At 48.3% G+C, this 16991-nt stretch overlaps 1 protein-coding gene across 7 annotated transcripts in view; it reads right to left on the reverse strand.

Moving 5' to 3' along the window:
• The window catches only part of EPS15L1 (epidermal growth factor receptor pathway substrate 15 like 1), a 66108-nt gene that overhangs the window by 44981 nt on the left and 4136 nt on the right, over nucleotides 1-16991 (reverse strand). For 5 of the 7 annotated variants that reach the window (XM_048497708.1, XM_048497707.1, XM_048497704.1 and 2 more), the window contains exons 2-13: nucleotides 14181-14222; nucleotides 13269-13358; nucleotides 12837-12884; nucleotides 8182-8277; nucleotides 7951-8019; nucleotides 5354-5479; nucleotides 3070-3129; nucleotides 2566-2802; nucleotides 2103-2260; nucleotides 1762-1918; nucleotides 703-765; nucleotides 180-265 (exon numbers count right to left, since the gene is read on the reverse strand). In XM_048497708.1, coding sequence (XP_048353665.1) covers nucleotides 180-265; nucleotides 703-765; nucleotides 1762-1918; nucleotides 2103-2260; nucleotides 2566-2802; nucleotides 3070-3129; nucleotides 5354-5479; nucleotides 7951-8019; nucleotides 8182-8277; nucleotides 12837-12884; nucleotides 13269-13358; nucleotides 14181-14222 — 1232 coding nt within the window. Of the gene's footprint in view, nucleotides 1-179; nucleotides 266-702; nucleotides 766-1761; nucleotides 1919-2102; nucleotides 2261-2565; nucleotides 2829-3069; nucleotides 3130-5353; nucleotides 5480-7950; nucleotides 8020-8181; nucleotides 8278-12836; nucleotides 12885-13268; nucleotides 13359-14180; nucleotides 14223-16991 lie in introns of those variants that run through there. The other 2 variants (XM_048497705.1, XM_048497711.1) reach the window with 2 other exon arrangements.

The raw sequence follows: 16991 nt of genomic DNA on the forward strand, positions 1-16991 counted from the left end.
GGACAGCACAGTACAACATTCTCTTCAGAGCAACAGTACAACAATGACCTACTGTATAAGATCGTTGCAAGGGCAAACAAAGGTTATGATAAACTTTAGAACTGCTCTATAAAGGAATGGTTCCAATTCGTGAGGTTTGATAAGACTGTCAGCGGAGGCTGCTTTCACACACCACTCACCTCTGCAGCTGGGCAATCTCCTGGCTGATATCATCCAACTCTTTCACGCCAGTAAATTCCCCGGATCCGATGGAACTGGAGCTGTCCTGTAAGAAACCAGCACACCCTACTGAGGTACAGTTTATCAGCCAGAAACCTCCCCCGCCTCACCACCTCATGTTTGCTTTCAAGCACAACAATGGCATTTGCAGGACGGTTCCCGCTCCAGCTCCGACATTCCGGCTGGCCTATCTTTCCCACGTGCTAAATAAACAGCAGCCTCTTGGGTCACATTCAGATGAAGCCAGCCTCAAATGAACAGCAAACCAAACCAAAACAATGGGTGACGAAAACAAGAGAGCGGGATGCAAGCGCAAGCGTGGCGTTCTTGTGCTAAAAGAGGCCGCCGAAAAGAGAAATGTGGCCAGATCAGAATGTCTGCGGTAAAGCTGCCCCCTCGTGAATATGCAAATAGGCCTGCCGTAGAAAGCCAGGGGTGTGTGAAGTGGAAGCTGCAATCCGCAGGGGTGCTGCAGATACTCACACGACGCATTTCTGCGAGCATCGAGATCTCAGGTCCTACAGAGGCCAAGTAGCCTGAGAGAGTCTAGAGGGAAAAGGACAGGTACCGCGGCTCAGGTACGGCAGAGAAATGTCCAGGTGAGGAGGACAGGGCACAGGCACAGAAGTGAACAGAAGCATCTGCCTTGCCAGTCTTTCCTCAGAAAGGGCTCGGAAACTCAACCCCTAGGGCTGGGCCTGCCTGTAAGCCCTGAACTGTTGCCTACCAGTCCTTGAGGGCCTATGGCAGTGATGGCGAACCTTTTCGAGACCGAGTGCCCAAACTGCAACACAAAACCCACTAATTTATCGCAAAGTGGCAACCCGGCAATTTAACCTGAATACTGAGGTTTTAGTTTAGAAAAAATGGTAGGCTCCAAGGCGTGCGTTACTCGGGAGTAAGCTTGGTGGTAGTTGTTGGCTTTGCTTTGAAGCAACCATGCAACTCTTCCAACGGGTGAATCACGACCCTAGAAGGGTTTACTCAGAAGCAAGCCCCATTGCCAGCAACAGGGCTTACTCCCAGGTAAAGGATCACGCTTCAGTTCTTTGCATGAAAATCAGTGGGGTTTAACTTAGTAGGCTAATAGAAGATTACCTACACTGCCAACTTCCCCAAAAATTAGGTCTTCAGGGTTTAATCTACTAATAATTGAGCCCAGCGGCCCAGGCCAGCCTAGATGGGTGTGTGTGTGTGGGGGGCGATTCCCCTCCCCACGACGAACTCTGTTTGCATGTGCCCACAGAGAGGGCTCTGAGTGCCACCTCTGGCACCCATGCCATAGGTTCGCCATCACTGGCCTATGGTGACAGAAAGGCACAGGGTGGGAGGAAGGAAAAGGACGGGCGCTCCCTGCACTGCTTCCCGTGAAAGCCAACCTCCTGTATCTGGCATTCGCCAAGGTCACAAGTGGACAAACCGTTCAGACACAGGGCATTGAAAGAGGCAGGACAAGAATCCTGGTGAAGGTAACCGAGGGCTGCAAGGCGGCATTACAAGACATGGGAGCAGCTGTTTCCAGCAGTGAACAGGATGGCTCACCTGTACAGGAGTGGTCCTTTCTGAGGGAGGAATCATCTCTGGGAGCAACACCTGGGGAGGATCAATGCCTTTACTGACCTTCTGCTGAATGAAGAACATGGCCAGGGCAAACTGGTCTTTATTGAGCTTCCCCGTCTGCCTTGTGTCAGTCAAGGACCTGTGGAAAAACCGCTGTTACCACTACGGACCTCTGAGCCCAAATTTAATCTGCAGAAGTCAGGGCAACATTTGAATGGATAGTTTCACCCCTGTTCTCTGGAACAACAACTGTTATATAACCCCAAACACTGCCCAGAAACATCACCCACCTTCTGAGAAATTAAAAAAATATATATTTTTACCATATGTGCGCTAAGAGCGTCTGGGAAAGACCAGAGTGCACGAAGATGTCCTTGACCTCCTGACCGCTCACAAACCCATCCAAGTCCAAGTCTGTTCTCAAGAAAATCTCGTCATAGCGAGCCTTGTCAGTCATCGGCACCACCCAGGTGGCAGGGGCCTGAAACAACCACCAGCCGTTAGCAAAGTCCAGCATTTCACGGACTGGGCCCAGCAGGTGACGCCTCCCCCAATCCCTGAGGTGTCTACTGCTGATGAGCCTGCCTGCTGCCAATCACACAGGGAAGGGTGGAGCCAGAACCCGAGGGCTGCTGACAGGGAAATCCCTGTTCAAAGAGACGCTCAGGAGGCGGCGGCGGCAGCGGCGGCAGCGGCAGCGGCACCAGCACCACCAGGTCATACATCTGCCCTGGGCTGACCCAAGGGACACTGCCAGATCCCCCGCTACGTGGGGTCCGCACGTACCTGAGCTTGCTTGAGGCTGTGCTTGGGCGACAGGCTCCCGGTGCTGTTCAGGCTGTTTACGCTGCCATGGGAGGGGGTAGAGCGCAGGCTGTCTTTGGGGGGAGGGCTAGCAGGAAGAACAGGGACTGCTCCAGGGAAGGCGGGCATCTTCTTCCGCTTGGAAGGCGGGACGAGAGATGGGGGTAACACAGAGGGGACGGGCTCCTTCTCAAGGGCGCGATAGACCAGGTGCATTGCCTGCAAGGCCCAGAGGGAAAAGACATCTGCAGAGGGCAACAAGGAGGGGAACATGCAGCAAGATGGCTCCGAGGACAGGCGGGACAGGGCAGCAACGCCGGAGGAGGGAAGGAAGAGGATGGTGGCCTGGGGAAAAGGGAAAGGACCCCTCTGGAGGCTATGTGCCCTCCTTCACAACTAGGAGCACCTAGAACTAGGAACACCTAGAACTAGGCAGATCCCACAACCCCGTAATCCCTGCAAAAGGCAGGACCCCTGAAAACCTACCACAGCAAATTCGTCTTTGTCAAGATGACCATCTTTGTCAATATCACTGAGATCCCAGACCTGCAAGGATTAAGACACAAATAGAAGGGCACGAATTCAGACAACAGTTACAATGTTGAATACATTTTATTTATACAAGAACATTCCCAGGCAACACAGCGATTTCTAACTCAGCTGATACCACCAAGTCTGTGAGACACACCTGATACCACCAAGTCTGTGAGACACGCCTGATACCACCAAGTCTGTGAGACACAGCCTCGCCCAGCTGTGTTTTTGACTTTGCTCCTTCTGGCAGCAACACCAGACGGTCGCAGCTTTACAGCCAGGAGTGAAAATGGGAAGTTTGTCTCCTTCCCATGGAGTCTCCTTCCCAGCAGTCCTAGGATGGGGCTTCTCCCACAATTCCTGGATTGCTCCAGAAGCAGCACTCCTCCTGTCACTAAATTTAACTTATAAACTCCCAACTGTCCAAGATTAAACTGAAAACAGAAAGAATTGTCCAGAACAGGAGAGACAGCATAAGAAGAACATAAGAACAAGCCAGCTGGATCAGACCAGAGTCCATCTAGTCCAGCTCTCTGCTCCTCGCAGTGGCCCACCAGGTGCCTTTGGGAGCTCACAGGCAGGAGGTGAAAGCAATGGCCTTCTGTGGCTGTTGCTCCCGACCACCTGGACTGTTAAGGCATTTGCAATCTCAGATCAAAGAGGATCAAGATTGGTAGCCATAAATCGACTTCTCCTCCATAAATCTGTCCAACCCCCTTTTAAAGCTATCCAGGTGAGTGGCCGTCACCACCTCCTGTGGCAGCATATTCCGAACACCAATCACACGTTGCGTGAAGAAGTGTTTCCTTTTATTAGTCCTAATTCTTCCCCCCAGCATTTTCAATGGATGCCCCCTGGTTCTAGTATTGTGAGAAAGAGAGAAAAATTCCTCTCTGTCAACATTTTCTACCTCGTGCATAATTTTATAGACTTCAATCATATCCCCCCTCAGACGTCTCCTCTCCAAACTAAAGAGTCCCAAACAGCAAAAGGCCAACCTCAAAGGTTCTTCCACCGGGATTCTGACAGAGGGAAGGATTGACTGCCCCACCACAGGACCACTGAGTAGAGAACTTCACGACAAGAGGACAAACTTTCCATTCTCCAGAGGTCTTGGGTAAGACAGTCTTAACTCATGGGAGTTACAAGAGCAGCTGAACCCAATGGAAAGCCCATGGGTTATTCTGTGGCAGAACTCTCCTCTGTAGAAGGCATCTGCTGAAGCCTCCCTAACACAGCTCTAATCGGCTGCTGGGCGCAGTGTTTCCTGAAAGAAGGGAAGCCCCGTGGAGTGAGCCGTTATCCCCACTAGGATGTCCAGCCCTATGCAGCTTCAGATCCACCCTCCTGTGGCAGATGTCCTGGCACCCAAACTCCCAAAAAAAGAGATGAAAAGACAGCCAGATTTTCTTATAGCTCAGATTCTATCAGTGCAACAACTCAGGGCCTGCTTAATGTCCAGGTAGTGTTAGGTCCTTTCCTGCATAGGCTTCAGATTAGGGAAGAAGGATGGGATCTGTGGAAGCCTGGATTTACCCCAGGGATGAAAGCACAAGTCTATCTGTAACACAGTTTCATCACTCTGAAAGACACAAAGGCCCTTATCCAAGGAAAGGACATGGAGATTGGAGATGCCCACCCGGAATAACAAGTTCTTTCAGGAAACACGAGACCATGAGCTCCAAGGGAGTCTGTAGAACATCTAAACGTGGGGATGGGAGGAGAAACCTCGGCCTTATTTTGCTGCCGCTACGGCAGAGACGGCCACCACCAGGCCCTTAGGAACTATGTTCCTCAGAGGAACTATGTTCCCCTCTAAGAGGAACTATGTTCTCTAAGAGGGTTAGTTCTCTAAGAGGAACTATGTTCTCTAAGGGCCACCACCAGGCCCTTAGGAACTATGTTCCTAAGAGGAACTAAGAGGAACTATGTTCCCCTCTTCACACCAGAACCAGAAGACTTGCCAGGTGTTACTGCATGCCCTGCACGCCCTGGGGGCTGGGGAGATGCCAAAGAGCCCTGCTGGGAGGAGTGTCCAAGCAAGGCTGGGTCTCTCTCACTAGACCTCTCAAGGCGTGTTTGTCGGAACAGGAAGTGAAGGTGGCAGAGAAAGTGTTGGAGCACAGAGCTTGCCCGGTCCCAATCCAGCACTCTTCACGATGACACCACACAAGCAATAGATCCACACCACCCGTAAACCGGGTAGAACAGAAGAGAACAGATGAGATTGCCTTACCCTTCCAAGAATATCAAGAGGTAGTTTAGAGTTCATCAACACTGGCTTCACTTTGTCTCCCGAAAGTAACCCGTTGACTGGCAAAAGGCTTTCAAAAATGCCATCAAACTTGGCTTTCTCTTCTACCTGTTGGGCAAGAAACAGCCTAAATCAGTTAGGACTGGAGCTGAACAAGCAAATACTCTGAGGTGCCCATACAGCCATCCTTCTGAAGCTCAATTTCTAAGCCAGCCTTTACAGAACCCTCATGCAGAAAATTATTCGCTTTAGATTATAACCGGGAAGTTATAACTCTCTCTTTCTTTGTTGCACCTCTCAATTCAAAGCTTCTGAAGCAGTTAAAAATGAGACACCGTCCACAAAACAGACAATAACCCAGCAGGATAAATAGGGTGCAACAACTGAACCAGAGACACAGAGGGCTGAGGGGACAGTTTCAAGCACACCTAATGCAGTACCTGCTCCAGAAATTGCAACTGGTCCAGAACGCAGAAGGGTGAGTGTTCGTCAGGACTCCATAGAGCCGTGGTGGCGAACCTTTGGCACTCCAGATGTTATGGACTACAATTCCCATCAGCCCCTGCCAGCATGGCCCAATTGGGCTGATGGGAATTGTAGTCCATAACATCTGGAGTGCCAAAGGTTCGCCACCACTGCCATAGAGGAAGCATATAAGACCAGTACTCCACCAGCTGCTCTGGTTACCAGTTGAATTCTGGATCGCTTTCAAGGTTTTGGTGTTAACCTTTAAGGCCTGGAGTACATTGAGGCTGCCGTATCTTTGGGTCTGCATCTCCTCATTCTGCCCACGGAGTCCTCTGGTAGCAATCTCTTCCTGGTTTCCAGCCCCAAGGACATGTGGCTGGCCTCTACTAGAGTCAGGGCCTTCTCGGCCCTAGCTCCCATTTGGTAGAATTAGTTGGCAGCGGATATTAGCGTCCTGTGGGATATTACCGTATATACTCATGTATAAGTCGACCCGCATATAAGTCGAGGCACCTAATTTTACCACAAAAAGCTGGGAAAACTTATTGACTCGCGTATAAGTCGAGGGTGGGAAATGCAGCAGCTGCTGGTAAATTTCAAAAATAAAAATAGATACCAATAAAATTACATCAATTGGCATCAGTAGGTTAAATGTTTTTGAATAGTTATTTCAAAGAAAAACAGTAAACTGGCTCTGTAAGTGGAAAAGAGGGTCAACAAGAAACAATATGGTATCAACAATAACTTTAAAAAAGTACAAAACCTTTAGCTCAATCAGCAACCAAGCTTAAAGGCCAAGAGTTAAAAAAACTCTTTCAAAACTGGATTCCTCTATCATCATCTGTATGTCCAAAATGTAACCCAACTTAGATTTTAAGAGGGATATTATCAGAAATGGAAAAAAATCTACTATTAGCTTCCATTGTAAACAATGGGATATAACCCCTTTAGGGGATCATTAACTTTGGATCTCTCTGACGAATCTTCACGAATCCTGGCTGGTATCATAAAGAGATTCCTCCCGATGAGACTAGCCAGGTTTGGTGAAGTTATTCAGAGGGTCCAAAGTTATGGACCCTCAAAAGTTGTAGCCCCATCTGTCAATAGCTCCCATTGAAAACAATGGGGAATGGGGACACCTTCCTTTGGGGGTCCATAACTTTGGACCCCCTGAACCAAACTTTACCAAACCTGGCTGGTATCATCAGGAGTGTCTTCTGAGGGTACCCTGAAATTTTGATGCCACTAGCATGCAACCTGCGCCCCCTGCTGGTCGGCAGAGTAAAAAACACGGTACTATCGACCCGCATATAAGTCGAGGGGAGCTTTTTTAGCATTAAAAATGTGCTGAAAAATTCGACTTATACATGAGTATATACGGTAATTCTGCAGAGCCTGTAAGACCGAAATGTTCAGCCGTGCTTACAGTTGAGGCTGCCATGGATCCAGTGCATGACACTGACCCCGAGTTTTCTATTCTCCCGCCTTTTCTGCCCTAACAGGAAATAAAATGGGGCAACATTGGGAATGTACAACAAGGATAGCAAGAGTCTTTGACATTTTAAATCACCATCTGTGAATGTTTTAAATGTTGAAACATTTTAACGTTTAAATTATTTGTTCAATTGTTTCATGACTGCGGTTGAAGTTATGAATGCTAGCTGCCCTGAGCTCAGCTTCGTCCGGGGTAACAAACGGAATAAAATAAAATAAAGTATGCAGCCACTATATTCAGTCACTTCTAATAATGAACTAAAACAATATAAAGTTTAAAATTAAGCAGCAGGAATAAATATGTGTTTTTTAAAAAAATAATAATTAGAACAATATTTAATTGCAATGCAGCTGAACAATGGCGGCAGGAGGACCCGTTTGCCGTGAGGCTTATAAGCATTCCTCGTCAGTTCCAGCAAGCACGTTATCCTTAGGGAAGCAGTATTCAATTGTGGTTCTTCCAGAGCTAAATAGACTACAATTCCCATAAGCCCTACCACTTGGCCATGCTGGCAGGGGTTGATGGGAATTGTAGTCCATGAACATCTGGAGGGCCGTAGTTTGAAGACCCCTGTCCAAGAGGGACGCACAGAAGCGCAATTCTCTCGGGAACTTACTCTGACAGCCCAGTGGCCGTCTGACGAAAAAGACAAGGAGGAGCTCTGCAGAGGACTCGGACTGTCGTGCTGGAAAATACAAACAGAACATTCAAACCCATCAGTGCTTCCTCTTCAGCGCAGGGAACTCGTAAGAGCCACGCCAGGAGCTGCAACCACTCGTGGCTACAGGAAAAGGCGTGAGCTGAGACAAGAGGAGTGCTTAAAAATAAGAGAGAGAGAGAGACTTACAAATTTGGGAGGTGGCAAAGCCAGGCCCAGGTTGCTCAGGCTGGCCTCATGGCCACTCTGTGCACAGGCCACCAGCCGCAGCGCAACAAAGAAGCCCTGAGGAAGACACACAGTGAAGAAATGAGACACACGCAAGGAACAACCAACTCTTTCAAGAGGAATTTACATCACTTGGCGGAAAGTTAAAGCCTAGTCACGCCGTGGTGGCGAACCTTTGGCACTCCAGATGTTATGGACTACAGTTCCCATCAGCCCCTTCCAGCATGGCCAATTGGACTACAATTCGACTACAATTCCCATCAGCCCCTTCCAGCATGGCCAAATTCAAGAGGAATTTACATCACTTGGCGGAAAGTTAAAGCCTAGTCACGCCGTGGTGGCGAACCTTTGGCACTCCAGATGTTATGGACTACAATTCCCATCAGCCCCTGCCAGCATGGCCAATTGGGGCTGATGGGAATTGTAGTCCATAACATCTGGAGTGCCAAAGGTTCGCCACCACTGTCCTAGTCAATTGGCCATGCTGGAAGGGGCTGATGGGAATTGTAGTCCAATTGGCCATGCTGGCAGGGGCTGATGGGAATTGTAGTCCAAAACATCTGGAGTGCCAAAGGTTTGCCACCACAGGCCTAGTGCCTCAATGGCAGCATTCTCAAACTACTCCACACAGAGGGCCAGTGAGGCTGACACAGGTCAGCGAGCGGATTATAAGAAAGGGGTGCCAAGAGGAAGGATTTACAATCATAGAGTTGGAAGAGACCCCCGTTAGGCCTGCGCCATTCTCGGCCTGGCAGCTTGCACTCCGCACCAAGGCCACAGCTGGCCCAGCCATTATCATCGCCCAAGGTCCTGTACCAACTGCACTGGCTGCCAATCGAGTACCGGGTCATGTTTAAAGTTTTGGTATTGACCTTCAAAGCCATTCGCGGCCTTGGCCCTGCTTATCTGAGGAACCGTCTCTCCCTATATCGCCCTTCTAGGCCCCTCCGCTCATCGTGATCCCTGTCCCCAAGGCGATCCGGCTGGCCTCTACAAGGGCCAGGGCTTTTACGGCCCTGGCCCCTACCTGATGGAACAGGCTTCCAGGTGAGATCAGGGCCCTGCGGGACTGACAAAGTTTCCGCAGAGCCTGCAAAACGGACCTGTTCCGCCAGGCGTTTGGCCAGCAGGGATGATGTCAACTTTGCCATAAGAACAGCTGGCCTCCCGTGGGTACATAAAGGGGGGAGGGAGGGGTTGAGGCCATCTATAGTTTTAGTATTTTATGTATTTTATGTAAATTATATATTATGATGTTTTAAACTGTTTTATCATTGATGGAAACCGCCCTGAGCCTTCGGGGAGGGCGGTATATAAATAAGTAAATAAATAAATAAGGCCGAGGAGGCCTCCCCTCTGCTCGTATGAACTAGTCAACAGAGCTTAAACGTTCACTCTTATCTGCCTTCCTCCGAAGGAGTGAACGGTCTGTCATAAACAATGCTTCTGTTCCCACCCTCCTTTCTAAAGCTGATAATATGGGAATGCGAGGGTGGGGGGATTATGGGTTGAACCTTTCTCTAACTTATAGGTGTATACCAGGGCCAGAAAGCCAAACTTCAGTTTCGGCTATCTGAGCCTTGGACTGACACGGTTCCAATAAAGCTTCTTGAAACTCTAGCTCTATGCTGGGGATAATTAGGAAAGGAGTTGATAATAAAACTGCAAAGATTCTCATGCCCTTATATAAAGCAGTGGTGCGACCACACTTGGAGTACTGTGTCCAGTTCTGGTCGCCGCATCTCAAAAAGGATATTGAAGAGATAGAAAAAGTGCAGAGAAGGGCAACGAGGATGATTGAGGGACTGGAGCACCTTCCTTACGAGGAGAAGCTGCAGCGTTTGGGACTCTTTAGTTTGGAGAGGAGACGTCTGAGGGGGGGATATGATTGAAGTCTATAAAATTATGCATGGGGTAGAAAATGTTGACAGAGAGGAATTTTTCTCTCTTTCTCACAATACTAGAACCAGGGGGCATTCATTAAAAATGCTGGGGGGGAAGAATTGGGACTAATAAAAGGAAACACTTCTTCACGCAACGTGTGATTGGTGTTTGGAATATGCTGCCACAGGAGGTGGTGATGGCCACTCACCTGGATAGCTTTAAAAGGGGCTTGGACAGATTTATGGAGGAAAAGTCGATCTATGGCTACCAATCTTGATCCTCTTTGATCTGAGATTGCAAATGCCTTAACAGTCCAGGTGCTCGGGAGCAACAGTCCAGGTGCTCGGGAGCAAACTCCAGAGAGAGCATGACCAGATGCGCCACGAGATAAGGGCCATGCAGCGCCAGATGGCCGACCTGATGGCAACATGGGGACCCCCGGCCCAAACAGCTGCAGATGGCAATGCTGCTGCTGGTGCGACACCCGGTGGAGGAGGGGCAGCTCCGGCGGGGCCAGCACTTGCAGCCCCGAGACCGAGAGAGAGAAGGGAGCTGAAGGCAACCTTCGATGGTTACCCTGAGAACAGGCCCTACTTCCTGGTCCAAGTGGGAGCCTACATGAGGATGATGGACGATGAGTATGCCAATGACGCCGAACGGGTGTATGACATCCTCCTGGAAGGGGGATCAAAGATCTGCTAAGAAGTTTGTCCAAAAGGAAGATTTTCACAAAGCTGGACCTTAGGGAAGCTTACTTCAGAGTCCAGAACGCAGAGGGCTAAGAGCACCTCATTGCTTTTAACATGGTTTTAGGACAATTTGAGTACCTTGTCATGCCCTTCGGGCTCAGTGGAGCACCAGGGGTCTTCATGAACCTGATAAATGAAATTATGCATGATTTGTTGTATTAGGGTGGTGGTGGTTTACCTTGACGATGTGTTGATTTATTCTGAAAATGAGCAAGAGCATGTACGCTTAGTCAGAGACGTGTTGGAACGTCTGAAAAGCAATTAATTGTATGCAAAGTTGTCCACATGCAAATTTCACAAGTCCAAGATCGACTTCTTGGGCTTCTGTATTTACAGCCAAGGAGTTGAGATGGACCCGGCTAAGGTGCAAGCCATAGTAGATTAGCAAGCCCCCAAAACCCGTAAGCGGTTCCTATTGTTCCTCAGTTTTGCAAATTTCTACCGAGATGTCATCCTGGACTTTGCAAAAAAGACCCTGCCCCTCACTGACCCATTCCGTACTAAAGGAGCAGGGTCACCCTCCATTTTTTCCTGGGCAAACGAAATTGCCTGGCTGACGCCTTGTCCCGCCTCCTGCACCAGGGGGGTGGCCCCAATCACCCCTCATGCACCATTTTCATGCCTAACCAGCTTGGCCTCCAGGTGGTTTCGTGGAGCAAAGCCAAAGGCAGCACTGTAGCCCCACCTAAGAACAACCTCCCCGTCCCCCGGAGGAGGAACTAAAAACTCTCTGCAAGTTGCTCTCCGTGGAGGAAAAAAGGGTGGGGGCTCTCAAAGAGGAGCTGGGTATATTTAGTCTGAAAAGGAGAAAGTTAAGGGACTACAGAGGTGGCACTCGGAGCCGTCTCTGTGGGCACACACAGAGTTCATCATGTGGGGGGCGGAAAATCACCTCCCCCCCACACACATCTAGACTGGCCTGGGCCACTGAGCACGATATGCGCACACTGTGGTGACCAGGGAGGACTTGGCTGGCGAGCCTAGTGCCTGTGCTCTGGGTGGCTTCTGCCTGGGGGGCGGGGGGGCGCAGAGGACGCAGAGATGCTAGAGACGCACAGAGTGGTGCACGCAGGACTGGCTGAAGGCTAGAGCAGGCTGGCTCCTGCTCGAGCAGGTGGGGAGGAGGAAGAGGGAGCCAACCAGTTTTTTCTAAACTAAAACCTTAGCATTCAGGTTAAATTGCCAGGTTGGCACTTTGCAATAAATAACTGGGGTCTGGGTTGCAATTTGGGCACTCGGTCTTAAAAAGGTTCGCCATCACTGGACTACATGATAGCCATGTTCAAACATTTGAAGGGATGTCATGTTGAAGAGGGAGCAAGTTTTTTCCTGCTGTTCCTAAGACAAGGAGTAATGGATTCAAGCTACAAGAAATGAGATTCCACCTAAACATTAAGAAGAACTTGGTGGTAATGGCTGTTCAACAGTGGAATACGTTACTTTGGAGGGTGGTGGAGTCTCCTTCTTTGGAGGTTTTCAAAGAGAGGCTGGATCTGTCAGGAGTGCTTTGACTGTGTGTTCCTGCATGGCAGGGGGTTGGACTGGATGGCCCTTGCAGTCTCTTTCACCTCTATGATTCCATGAAAGCTGAACTGTTTAAAGATAGCTTTAAAAGGAAAAAGATCAGATCCCAGAAGAAAAGGTCCATCAATGGCTACAAGTAATGATGTCTAAAGGGAACCTCCACGTTCAGTTGTAAACTGGTCTGAACTTGCAGGACAACTCTTTAAGTGGACTGTCTACTCCAGAAAGACTGGAGGACAACTTTGCACCTCAGCTGTCTCTAAGCGACAGCCAGGCTGGGGCCAGAGGCGCTCTTCTCTGCCACAGCCAGCAAGGTCTTTGTGCCCTGGAGGCTGGAGCTTCCATTGTAACCATATTCCCAGAGAGGGGCCCTTATCAGCCACCTCACTTGGCATTGCAGGGATACAACACTCCAGCAGAACACAGTTTTACCTTCTTCCAGACCACGCGCTTGCATACCTGCTTGTCTAGGAATCCTTTACCCTCCGGATCTGCCAAATCCCATATCTAAGGAAATATAAAAATATAAGCCAACGTTACAAAGTCTCTTCCTCCTCCTTGCCAGGAAAAGCATCGTCACGAGGACCTGCTGCACATGCAGACTCTCCTCTGAGAATCTGGCACATGCCCTGAGGAGTCTGATGGCCAGCAGAGCAAATTACCAGCAACAAACCCCTCCCACATTTCCTTATTTTTGGGGAGAGTTAGAAGGAGATGTTAACATCCTGCCAGAGGATCCATCTTGCCCGGGGCTGGCAAACCTCTTCAAACCAGCTTCAACATACCAAACAATCAGAAAAGCCATGACATGTAATTGTCTCCCCTCAATCAAACATGCAAACTGGATGATTGGCAAGACTCAGCCTTTTTCAGAGCACTCACTGCACGTACTTTTCCAAGAATGGCATCTGCAAGGCCTGACTTTTTAAGGAACAAAGCAGCATCGCTGGCCCCAATTCTCCCCACACACGCTGGATCCACCTGCGAGACAAGCATCAACACAGAACGTGAGCTGTTGGGGGGGGGGGCCTTCCACCACTCAACAGAATTACACAAGAGCCATTTACTGCTCACCAATGAGAAAGGAAATCAGAATACAACAACACAAGCCTTTATTGGCATATAAAAACGGGACAAAGTTTTAAAACAAAACAAGGTTAAGAAATACAGTTAAAATTGCTAAAATTACTAATTTCCAGTATAAAATTTGCAACAGTTTCACAAAAGAGCACATCAGAGCTGTTCAGGAGATTGGGTATCTTATAACACTCATGCCACTGAGAACATTTCAAGAAAATGGAATTCATGTATTTCATGCGTATCTTATTGTATTTAGGGCATAGAAATCAGAATACAAAATATTGTCGAAGGCTTTCACGGCCGGAATCACTGGGGTGCTGTGTGGTTTCTGGACTGTATGGCCGTGTTCTAGCAGCATTCTCTCCTGACGTTTCGCCTGCATCTGTGGCTGGCATCTTCAGAGGATCAAGACCAGGATACTTCTATTCAGATCCATTCACCTATTGACCTTGCTATCTTCATTGTTACTCACATGCTACAGACTTCATTGTTACTCACATGCCAACTATTTCTATTCAGATGGCCTCACCTATTGACCTCACAGTATATATATTCCACTTGCTTTCCATTCCTACCATCAGATCCTCTGAAGATGCCAGCCACAGATGCAGGCGAAATGTCAGGAGAGAATGCTGCTAGAACACGGCCAGACAGCCCGGAAACCACACAGCACCCCAGAATACAAAATGTTTGGAGGGAGGGTAAGAAACTTCAAAAACTTGCCTGCTTGTAATAGATCTCGTACGAAGGGCTCCCAGCAGAAAGCTACACAAGAGGGAAAAGAAGAAAAGGTGAGAGGGCATACTTCTTTGTGCCCACCAGCCAGGCCAGGCCCGTAACCCAGGCATCATCATCCATTGACTGGCTGGAAGGTCGCATTAGAAAGCACCTCTCCCCAGCAGGATTGGACAAGAACCTGCTAGGAAGGCTGGGCTTGACAGGAGACAGGGCAAAACTGCAAAAGGAAGTGCTGCTCTGTGCCAAGTGAGAGTGCTGGATTCCCAGACAGCAGTCGGCAGGAAGGGGCCCCTCCCCTTCCCTGCACAATGCAGCTGCTACCACCCGGCAGCTTTCGTTTGTTCTCCAAACAGCTCGGAACACTCTGGACACCAACGGAACGTTCAAGAAGCAACACGATCAGTGAAAATCCACTCCAACACACTGCCCAAAGTTTACAAAGGCATGGCCTCCAATTGGAGCAAGAAAGGACAGCTTGTATACTCAATTCCCTCACCTATTCTAGCATTAAAATCGCCCATTATAAGTATTGGGATATTGAGGAAGTTCGTTTCCAAGTTAGATAAATAATCCCCAAATAGTATTCAGTACCATGTTTCCCCGAAAATAAAACAGTGTCTTATATTAATTTTTGCTCCCAAAGATGCGCTATGTCTTATGTTCAGGGGATGTCTTATTTTTCTGTGTTCTGTTCGTCGGGAATGCTTCCAAACAAAAACTTTGCTACGTCTTACTTTCAGGGGATGCCTTATCTTTCGCACTTCAGCAAAACCTCTACTACGTCTTATTTTCAGGGGATGTCTTATATTCAAGGAAACAGGGTAGCTACTAAGTTCCAAGCCTATATCAGTAGATGGTAAACAAACATTAATAATTAATAACGGTTTAGGGTGCATATCCATTATTAGAGCTGGAGCAAAGGAACTGCATGGATCGAGATATCTCATAACAGGATGTAATTTTTCCTTAACCAGAATACAGAGACCAGCTCGATAGCGTCCTCTTGAATTTTGCCTGAAGCCAGGTAAGTGGAAGGGGTAGAAACCTGTCATTCTTGGAGCATCTAATAGCCAGGTTTCCTGTAATAGTACACAATCAAATTTAGAAATAAAATCCATCAGATCACGATCCTCCCTTTTAGACTTCCACCCTGCTATATTCCACGAAAGAAACCTGAAACTTGAATCTAGACCTGGGGGTTGACAGCTGACTGTCAGCTGAATCTAGACCTGGGGGTTGAAAGCTGACTGTCAAAACCTTTTTGCCAGTGAGATTTGTCCAGCTTTGTGCAGGGAGAACATGTGGGTGACGTCCAAAGATGAAACATCAACAGTACAAGGTAAAAAACACTGTCTGAAAAACATACAACATCCAGCAAAGGAAACTAAAGTATCAAAACGGAAAATAATTTGAGTTTCCTAAAAGCAAAAGCACTATCTTGGGTGATTAAGTGGGGTTTGGATGAACAACAAACGGTTGTGTAACTTATTTGGAGGCCAGAGAGCTAGAAGCTGAACTGGGTCTAGGATTTGCCCACCACAGACCAAAGGAAAGCAGGGAGCATTCACACATTACTTTCAAGGAACCTTCACATAACCCAGTTAATCCTTACAATGATCTTACTGAATTACTCTGGCTGTGTTACAGCTGTAGAGCTCAGGCTCATTCCGCACATGCAGAATAATGCACTTTCAAACTGCTTTCAGTGCTCTTTGAAGCTGTGCGGAATGGCAAAATCCACTTGCAAACAGTTGTGAAAGTGGTTTGAAAACGCATTATTTTGCGTGTGCGGAAGGGGCCTCAGAGACAGCAGTTTCCCCAAGGCACATCCCCATCCTCTGAAGTGCCTAGCCACAGTTTGATCTCTTAACATGCTCAGGGGCTATTCAGCTGGGTGTGAAGCTCCTGCCCTGGTGTACACTACAGAAAAAAATTGATGTGTATGTCTGCTGAAGTCCAGTTTAGCGTGCACCTTGGGAATAAGAAACATGGACTTCATGAAGTTGGAAGGGGCCACCAGAGGCCATCTAGTCCAATCCCCTGCTCCATACAGGATCAGCCAAGGGCATCCCTGACAAGTGTTTGTCCAGCTGCTGCATAAAGACTGCCACAGAGGGGGAGATCACCACCTCCCTAGGCAGTCAATCCCACTGCTGATCTACTCTTACTGTATAAAAAAGAAATCTTAATACCCAGCCAGCATTTTTCCATCCATAACAGTTTAAACCCATTATCGTGAGTCCTTCTCACCTGCTCCCCCTAAATCTATTTCTCCTTGGTGAAAAGCGTCATCAAGTTGCAGCCGACACCTGATGCGCCAGCAGGTTGTTCAATCCAGATGTTCAGACGTGGTTTGCTACTGCCTCCCTCTGCATACCGTGTTTCCCCGAAAATAAGACAGTGTCTTATATTAATTTTTGCTCCCAAAGATGCGCTATGTCTTATTTTCAGGGGATGTCTTATATTTCTGTGTTCTGTTCATCGGGCATGCTTCCAAACAAAAACTTTGCTACGTCTTACTTTCGGGGGATGCCTTATATTTCGCACTTCAGCAAAACCTCTACTGTGTCTTATTCTCAGGGGATGTCTTATATTCGGGGAAACAGGGTAGCAGCCTTGAAGTTCCTTGGAGGTCTCCCATCCAGTTCTGTACCAGGGTCCACCCTGCCCAAGATAGAATCAGGCCGATGTCCAGAATCATCCTATCTGTTACGCCCCAACAAAACGATGTAACGAAGTTCCAAACACGGAAATGGTGTTCCTACTCTAAGATCTGATTAGACCTATAAGCTCTTC

Source organism: Sphaerodactylus townsendi, linkage group LG05 (assembly GCF_021028975.2).
Source record: "Sphaerodactylus townsendi isolate TG3544 linkage group LG05, MPM_Stown_v2.3, whole genome shotgun sequence".
NCBI lineage: Eukaryota > Metazoa > Chordata > Lepidosauria > Squamata > Sphaerodactylidae > Sphaerodactylus > Sphaerodactylus townsendi.